The sequence below is a fragment of the Paroedura picta genome, chromosome 8, assembly GCF_049243985.1.
Source record: "Paroedura picta isolate Pp20150507F chromosome 8, Ppicta_v3.0, whole genome shotgun sequence".
NCBI lineage: Eukaryota > Metazoa > Chordata > Lepidosauria > Squamata > Gekkonidae > Paroedura > Paroedura picta.
The window spans coordinates 76,115,986-76,125,165 of NC_135376.1; the positions used below are offsets into that span (position 1 = coordinate 76,115,986).

The window sequence follows — 9,180 nt, forward strand, 5'->3', positions numbered from 1 at the left end:
ATCCCCAACCTTTTTATCACCGGGGACCACTCAACGCCTTTTACTGAGGCCCGGGGGGGGGGGGAGTTTACTCCTCTACTCTCAACCACTGCCCTAACACTCTCTGATCGCTATGGTAATGTTTAAACATCCCTTCAAAATAAGATACAGACACGCCACAACAATGAAGTGTGTTGTAAAAGGCTGGAGGGGGGGATGAAGTAAAGGGCCAGGGGGGGGGAGGCGTCCTTCAGGGCCCACCTCCAATTAGTCGAAGGACCACATGTGGTCCGCGGCCCACAGGTTGGGGATCGCTACACTAGAGCAGTGTTCGAACCGAATCAGGAACTGTGTCATTATATAGACTTACTGCATCGGATTCCAAAAAGATGTTTTTAGGAATGCCACCATGTATTTGAAAATAATTTAATGCATCAATACACAGTTAAGAGTACATTCAGAAGGTCTTTTTTTACACTTAATGAGAATGAACACTTTACAAAACAAATAAAATCCGGAAATCACAAGTACTCATTCCAAACTTTCTGTAGTGTTTAAGCAAGGCAAACACTATGGAATTAGGTATGCTGCAACTTGCCGCGTACCACATCTTAAAAAGATCTCCAGTGAAATGACTTAAGAGCTCCATTTACTTCAATCATAAGTGAGCATAAAGCGCTGCAACAAGATCATGTTTTCGTGTGGTTGAAAGCGGTGAGTGTTTATGCATCTTTTCTCTTGATGATGAGAGGTCCCACATTGTCTCCTGTCTCATCGTTGTGCTTTGTGTGAGACCCATCGCATAATGGGAACTACAGGGAGGCGAGAGAGATTAAACAATCATAACTTACAATCAATTCAAGACTGTGAAAAATAGTGCTCAGCTATAAATGCAGCAGGTTACTTACTACCTATGGCATCCGAAAGCATGTAGTTGCTGCAACATGCAAGAAGACCCGCCAAGCCATTGAACAAATCACATTTGTCCAAGGATCAGTAGCAAGATTTGGGTTGCAAAGTACTCCCTTCTCCTACTGTTTACAGGTATTTGATCACCTTTCAAGGGTGACAGCACTAGTTCAACTGTAACCCCTGGAAACAGCAAGCAAACAACTCAGCGGCACGTATCATGATATATTTACTTTGCAAGATTAATGCTTATGGAAACTCACAGAAATTACATCACTCTGATTTAATTCCATCAAGGAGAATTGGAATCAATACATTAAATGCCACTTGCTTGGAGGTGAAAAGGCAGAGGGAAGTGATCCGTATAACGTAGTTTACCATGGTGGGGGCAAAGGGGGGAAATCTGCACAACCAGTCTCTTCTTAAGCGGGGTCAGAACTACTTATCATTGGGTATTGTGCTGCTGCTGGACTTACCACAGTCTTTTACAAACAGACTGCATTGTCCACACAGGAGGAGGAAGAAGAGGAGAAAGAAGAGTTGGTTCTTATATGCCACTTTTCTTTACCTGAGGGAGGCTCAAAGCGGCTTACAGTCGCCTTCCCTTTCCTCTCCCCACAACAGACACCCTGTGAGGTGGGTGAGGCTGAGAGAGCCCTGATATCACTGCTTGGTCAGAACAGTTTTATCTGTGCTGTGGTGAGCCCAAGGTCACCCAGCTGGCTGCATGTGGGGGAGCGCAGAATCGAACCCAGCTCACAGAGTAGAAGTCTGCACTCCTAACCACTACACCAAAGTGACTCTCCAGTTGTGAACTACTACTATGGTGTTCAGTAGTGCTCAGACTGACAAATAATACCTTCTCCACCTCCAAAAAGAACAGTGGGAACGACAGGGCAGAACAACTCTTCTTCCCCTGTACTATTCTTCACATTACTGCAGGGATGGGCAGAAAGAAGGCCGGTTCTGCAAGACAGGGTTCTTCCATCAAGCATTTGGTTGAGGCTGCGTGGCAGAACATAGATTTTCCCCCTTGAAATACCCCACCTATGGTGGTAGGTAGTGCTTCCAGCCATTGCAAGACAGAGGGGATGGGGGGGGGGGTTAGACTTATTTGATCTTATCTGTTTTGCTTTTAAATCGAATTTTCCATTGTTGTGAACTGCTGTGATTCAGCTGGCTGGGAGGGGTGGCATACAAGTCAAACAGAAGGAGCAAAAATCTTATTCTTCCTATTCACTGAAGCCAAAAGCCCCTTTAAAAAGCACTCTGAAGCAAACATGCCACCTTGAAGGCTCTTTTGTGGAGCACCACTGAGCACTCCACTGCTAGATCATTTTAGCAGTTCAACACCCATAAGTGGAGTTTCCTAGCTTCAAGTCATACGTACTTCATTTACAGCCTCTCTCCTTGAAATTCATGGTAAAATACAATCAAACAGCAAGCATCTCTACTAACCAGGGCTGCAAAACTATGGTCAGAAGCTTGCGATGTAGCATAGAACTATGCAATGTCTATACATGACATGATGTAATGCAAAAAGCAGGTTACAAAGGTAAAAGGCAATGTGGCAAAAAAATGAGACACACAACCAACGCTGCAATACACTACAAGCCCTTATAAATTTTTATTAATCTTGGACCGTTCTGTTCTTCCACAGTCCTAATTCCTTGATAAAAATGTCCTCCTGAATATTTCTTTTGCACATTTTGTGAAATGTTTGAGAGAACCTGGCTATTCCACAGAAAAGTAGAAGCTGCCTCTTGCAGCCATGTTTTTGCACAATGGTAGCTGTTTGCTATTTTGCTAACTTCTTATAGAAGCCAGGTTCTTCCAAGTCCAACAATTTCAGCTCCACACAATGGGCTGGTTCTGCAGACGTCATAATTACAATCTGGCCTTATGGCCAGATATGCATGAGACTCCGCAAGCAGCCTTAAATGAACTAGTGTTTCTTTGAACATACACTTCTATCCTGCAATCCTAAAGAGGTTTCATGCCTCTTAGTGACAGGAAAATGCAATGCCCTAAAAAGGAGTGCTGCTTCTGAGAGAGTTACCAAAGTGAAATGCCATATAGATTAAATGATTAAGCAATAGATTCACATTACTGCATCTTTTGGGCTAGAGACTAGACTGCCAGAGGGTGAACAAGGTAAGAGCAGCACATAATGGGCATGACATTTACTCTTTCATTCACATGGCTGGATCCAAAGCTGCCCCTTCATTGAACTAGAGGCACTTCCATTTTTATTTTGATTGTAACAGTTTTTCCACTTTAACTACAGCCCACCCTATTCCCAAAGGTGCCCCTACTTCCAGGAACAGCTTTTCAAGCGATGTAGGGGAGTGCAGGAGGAACGATGTGAGAGGTATACATTCTGTGAACAAACTCCCTTTAAGTTTTCTGGATCCACCTGGCATTCTCCAAGGAAGAAAGATCTTCTAGTATAGAAAGCTACTTCCATCACTCCTGCAAGAATCAAAGACTTCCTTCTACTCCTCAGTCTTACCCAGTTATTGCTTTCAGTACTTCACTGCTAGATATTTGGGTCCTAGAGCATTCATCAAACACACCTACTAAGTGATATTGTTTTCTTCTCTTACCTTCTTAGACCTCCAGCAGCGACAGTACACAGCTTTATCCCCCAGGTCTTCCATATCAAATGCGTGAACTACCTTGGGATTATCTTTCTGGATACTCAGGTTGACCATTGCATTACAGCATCTGTCCTTGGAGATGAATTTTTTGTAAGCAAGATACCCAACGGCTGCCGCTCCAGCAGCAAATGAGACGGCTACAATCCATTCAACTGAAACAAGAAGATGGGAGGTATGGTCAGAAACGGTCCACCGAAGTACCTCTATAGGGGCACCACGGGGCTGAGAACTATGACCATCAATGTTTTTCATGTGCAGTGACTGCCTCCTTGCACAATATCGAAGGAAATGCCCTCCTGTCTCTTTTTCCACATGTGAATCACAAAAGCTAAAGCAATCTGGTTCTTCAGCTTTATGACCCAGTCCTATGAATCCTTCTGTCAGGAGCTTGTCACTAAGCGCCCATAAGACCATTTACCCACAACTCAGCCCCACTGATTTCAATTCAAAACCTTCTGAAGGGAATTTTAGGATTATAAATTTAGCCTTTGTCCTGACATTAGATACCACTAAGAATACTTTCAAATGGGTAGCCGTGTTGGTCTGAAGCAGCACAATCAAATCAAAGTCCAGTAGCACCTTTAAGACCAGGGGTAGTCAAACTGTGGCCCTCCAGATGTCCATGGACTACAATACCCATGGGTCCCTGCCAGCATTCACTGGCAGGGGCTCATGGGAATTGTAGTCCATGGACATCTGGAGGGCCGCAGTTTGACTACCCCTGTTTAAGACCATCAAAGATTTATTCAAGGCATGAGCTTTCGAGTGCAAGCATTCTAAGTCTGAGGAAGAGTACACTCAAAAGCTCACGCCTTGAATAAATCTTTGTTGGTCTTAAAGGTGCTACTGGACTCTGATTTCAATGCACTAAGAATACTGATGACTTTAGACAGAGGATTACCATTTCAGGGCTAGGATTGCCATTTATTTTACACAGAAGAGGCAAAATCCCTTTTCAGAATACTGGGAAAGGCATTTTAAATTCTTCCAGTAACAATTCACAGCAAGAGGAATTTAGAAACTAACGGTTCCCAAGCAGGCCAGGCCCCACCTGTAACATTTTAATAAACTTTTGAACACTGAATTTTAAGAAACAGAAGCTGAGTATGAAATAATTATGTAGAGCTACAAAAGAAGAGAGAAAATGTTACGGGCAGGTAAACTACATGGCATGGAAAAGTTCAGGCCCATTACTACAAATCCACTGACCTGGAAGAACAAACAAGAAATCCCAGCGGTAATAATAATGATTATGATGACAATGACAACAACAGCAATAATTTTATTCTTATAGCCTGCCATTTCCTGGTAGGTTCGGGGCAGGTAGCAATAAAAAATTAAAAAAAAAACATTCCATTCCAATAAATTCCACTCCATTCCATAACAACAACACATAGTCAAATAAATTTTAGGTTTTAAAATTCAGTTAAGTTAAAAGCGATCTCCTCATTATTGTTACTTTGCCCACAAAAAAAGCTAGTATACCATACCAAGAATCCAAACAATAACGCTCCAGGGCAGATATGGGTTCCAGAAGGATGGGGAAATGTTAGTTCTATGACATAGATACGAAAATGATTTCCTGAAGGTAGGCACTCTGAGCTCCAAAGACCTACATACACTAAACAGAAATTGGGCCAGAACAATTGTATTAGGATCATCTTAAATAATCAAAATCATGAAGCAGCTTTTGGATCTCACAGGACTCTTCTTCCTTTTACTGCAGGCTATAGTGGAGGCCATGTCTGCATCTCCTAGTCTCAAAGTGATTCAGGACTAAGGTGGTTAGTTGGTGCCCAGTGCAGAAGACTGCAGACCGCTATCTTAAGCTCTGCAAAAACTGTCATGTCAGGAGCTTTTTTTTGCTTAAGGATGTGTTTTGTACCATGCTGAAACTCACTGTTTTGGTTTTTCCTGAACTCTAAAATGGTATTATGCCACTGTTCCTATTTTCCCCCCATTGGCAGGTAGGCTGACAATAGGAATTTTTCATTCCTATTATTATTTCATAGTTACAAAGCTATAAACACATGGCCTCACAGGACAAACTTCCTACATACTCCTCAATACAGAGTGTCTATGCAACAAACTCACTAAGCTATGAGAGAAGGATGTCCAACAAGAAGAAGAAGCCCCCTACAGAAATTAAACTTGGGAAACACTAACAAAATCAACTTATTTCACTTATCCACCACAATGCAGTATACCGTTTCTAAATTCTGTTGTTTACTACACTGATTATTTTCAACTTCATTTTCCCTCTACCCTCCATTTTCCAAATTGGCACAAAAAACAAAAAAACAAAAAGAAACCCAAAATACTCAAATATAAAATTCTTTTTTTAAACATTTTTTTATTGAAAGTTTTACACAACCACAAAAAGGACACAAAACCTACGAAACATTACCACCAACACCCCTTAAAATAACCCCAATAATAAATAATAATAAAGACACCTCTCCCAAATATAAAACTATCTTATGGTGCAGCAGACTATAGCTCCATACTCATCCCAAGATATATGTGCAATTACTGGCTGAATGAAAACATTTCTACTTCTAAATTTAATCAGTATACTGAGGAGTACAATTTTATTTGCCAATATATAATTCTTATTTTTTATTTCTTATTTCCCTGAGTCACTGGGTCCAGGGGGCCATTAACTCTGTTGGGGGAGCGGGATAATTTGTGGGAGAAATGGGTACTGTGGGGATTTTATGCCTACTGTTGTAAGCCGGCACAAGCTGGCCAGAGTGGCAGTCAATATAAATATAATAAAAGCAAGCCCTGCATGCTCCTTTATGAATTAAATATCATACTAGGTGCAGCAATACATGTTGGATTTAAGAGCTGCGTATGTTCACAGCATCCCCACCTTATTCTAAAAGGTATTTCATGAGGGTTTTCCCCCACAATTCCCCATATTTCCAATTTTTCCGAGGCCTTTTCCTCAATTTTTCCATTAGAATTTTTTTTCTCAGAAACAAAGGGAAAATAAACTGGTTTTTCAAAAAAAAAAAAAAATTCCCTCCCCCCTGTCTTCACATCTCTAACCCTACCTATACAACCAACTACATAGTGTATCCGGTCATCTGTTCCTTAGCACAAACTGCTAGGAAGCAGGGCTTCTCAACAGCTCTGGAAAGGTTTCCTGAATGGGTGAGAATTAATTAACATTTTTAAAATTTGTTAAACCATATATGGTCATGCCAACCCATTCTCCCCTCCCAAAATGGCTAATGATGGGCCTTGGAGAGGGTAGGAAAGGGAGGGACTCCGGGTGGGAATGAACACAGTGATGCTTCCCAATCACATTATGCACAATCGTGCCACTTCTGGAGTTTCTCAAAGCCTGAAAAACGTTTCAGGGGGTTTTCACTCGTAACAGAAGTTGAGAAAGGCTGCTCTACAGCAAGATGCCCTCTGCCTGCTGACCAGTAAACCAGAATTCCCCAGCATCAGCTGACACTTCCCCTGGTGCTTTTGGAAAGTGGGCAGAGCTAACTACTGAGGAATGCAAGGTTTGTCAAAAATACCACCAGTCAATTGACCGAACATGAAGAAGAGTGAAGCAAATACAAGGAAGGTAGCAGAACATCCCCGGGCACAGCATCTATGAGAAACCATGCCCGAGTATGCATTTTTCCAGCCACATGCAGGAGACTATTTACTCAACATAGGGTCCCCTGGGCAATGAACAGAACTATTCCAAACTGCTCCCTGAGGTCTGAGATATGCCAGCAAAATATACTCCAAGGAAACAGCTGCAGACTTCTTTTACTATCATAGTTCATACCCAGAGGCACATTATCACCATTGTCACATCTGAAGTTCACAGCCTGAGTGATGCACCACCCCAACCTCATGTGTCACGGTCTGATAAAGGCTTCCAGAGGAGATGAAAGCTTGCAGCTTCTACCAAAAAGCTATTGCCATTGTGAGGTTTTGAAGCTTTGCTTTAACCACAGCTGCCAGCCGCCTCATTCCACACTACCCACCAACAGCGGCAACCTACAAACTCCCCATCTCTCAAGAAACTGGGATGAGGAACAGCTCAAGCCACAGCCCAGGATGGCCAATGGCCCTTCAACGCACTTCAGAAGCGCAGGGAGTGCATAGTGCAGGGGGTTGGACTAGATGACCATGAGATCTTCCTAACTCTATTATTCTAATATTCTGTGTAGATCACTCTGTTCCGCAGAGGAAATTCCCGCTGCAAAAGCCCACTGGAAGTGCATCCTCCAAGGCAGGGGTAGTCAAACTGCGGCCTTCCAGATCTCCATGGACCCGGGAACTGTTGCTCTGGGCTTTCTTGGCACCTGCGTAGCCCTCGCGACCCTCCTGCCTTCTGGCCACTAAACGCAGCCGGGCGAGGCGGCGCGCACGTGGGTCACGCGTGGCAACCGCGGCAGGCTCTCGCCGGAGGGCGCCTCCCTTGCCGCGACCGCGGGAGTGCGACGGCTCCACGCCCTGGGAAGGCGAAGGCGACTGCCCTCGGGGCCCGGCGCCTGCTCCAAAGCGCCAGACCCGCCTTACCGCGAGGCCGGCCTACAGGGAGAGCGCTTGGAGGCTGCCCGCGGGGAGCTGCTGCAGCCAGGAAAGCCAAGGCCGGAGGAGAACGGCTGAAGGTCACGGCCAAGGCGCCGGAGGGAGCAAGCCGAAGCAACACACCGGCCTTTCCCCTGGAAGCAGCGAAGGCTCGCCAAAGCCCCGCACGAAGCCGGCCGGCCTCTTGCAGGGGAGCCAAGCCAAGCCTGGGAGCCCCCTCCCCTTCCATGTCCCGCTAAACCCCGGCAAAGGCGCAAGGAAAGGCAGCGCGGGCCTGCGCCGGGCAACAAGTCGCTCCGCCCCATCGTGGTCAGCAGAAAGGGGCGCGGGCTGCAGGGAAGCCCCACGCAGGACCCGCGCCCTGCAAAAGCGCCCGAGGCTCACCCCTCACGGAGGAATTCGACCCGCCGCCCATTGTCCCTGCACCGGTCACGCTGCACAGCTCCGGCCGATGGCGACTGCAGAGGACACGCCGAAGGAAAGGCGGGGGGAGTGGTGTTTTGTGAACTGCGCCTGCGTGCCGGGGCGGCGCCCCTCCTCTTAAAAGGGCCCGGCTCCTATTGCGGGAGAGGCGTGTCCCCTGGAAGTTTGCAGGGATGGCCGCTTATGTGGCATACAGGTTGCTCAGGGCTGCAGCCCAAGCGCGTTAGCTAGTCCCGTGGGTTCAGTAGAGCGTATTCCCTCGTGAGAACGACTGTTCTGTAAGGAATGCAAGGGATTGGGTCGGAGGCGTTGGCCTTTGAACGGGAACCTGAGCAGGTCGACTCAGAAGCAAGTCCCGTTTTATTGGATGGGCTTTACTCCTAGGAAAGTTTTCTAGGATTGTAGCCTTCATGAGGTGATGTCAGTCCTTCTCACTGACATTATGTTGGAGCTTTCACTTTCTTTGGGTTTACACGTGAGGACACACACTCAGGATTGAATCTTGGCTTTGGACAAAATGGTGGCTCTTGACTAGTTTGATTTTTGAATGTGAGATCCATGTCTGAAATTATTTAATATGCCACCAGCCAAGTCTCATTGTAACACTGCGCTATTGTATGTGTGCATATAGTTTATCTGAGCACTGATGACCCTCTGGGTT

At 45.3% G+C, this 9,180-nt stretch overlaps 1 protein-coding gene across 1 annotated transcript; it reads right to left on the reverse strand.

Moving 5' to 3' along the window:
- Positions 1-391: 391 nt before the first annotated feature.
- On the reverse strand, positions 392-8,608 carry CISD1 (CDGSH iron sulfur domain 1). The gene is made up of 3 exons (XM_077350416.1): positions 8,481-8,608; positions 3,495-3,700; positions 392-791 (listed from the first exon to the last, which is right to left on the reverse strand). Exons 1-3 carry the CDS (start codon positions 8,509-8,511, stop codon positions 702-704), a joined length of 327 nt encoding a protein of 108 aa, XP_077206531.1. The 5' UTR covers positions 8,512-8,608; the 3' UTR covers positions 392-701.
- Positions 8,609-9,180: the final 572 nt, after the last annotated feature.

Excerpts from the sequence above, each read along its gene's own strand:
- CISD1 (XM_077350416.1), bottom strand. The coding sequence starts at position 8,511 with ATGGGCGGCGGGTCGAATTCCTCCGTGAGGG. Across the intron at positions 3,701-8,480 it reads GTCGAATTCCTCCGTGAGGG|TTGAATGGATTGTAGCCGTC; the intron begins GTGAGCCTCGGG and ends TTCTTGTTTCAG. Across the intron at positions 792-3,494 it reads GCTGCTGGAGGTCTAAGAAG|TTCCCATTATGCGATGGGTC; the intron begins GTAAGAGAAGAA and ends GCCTCCCTGTAG.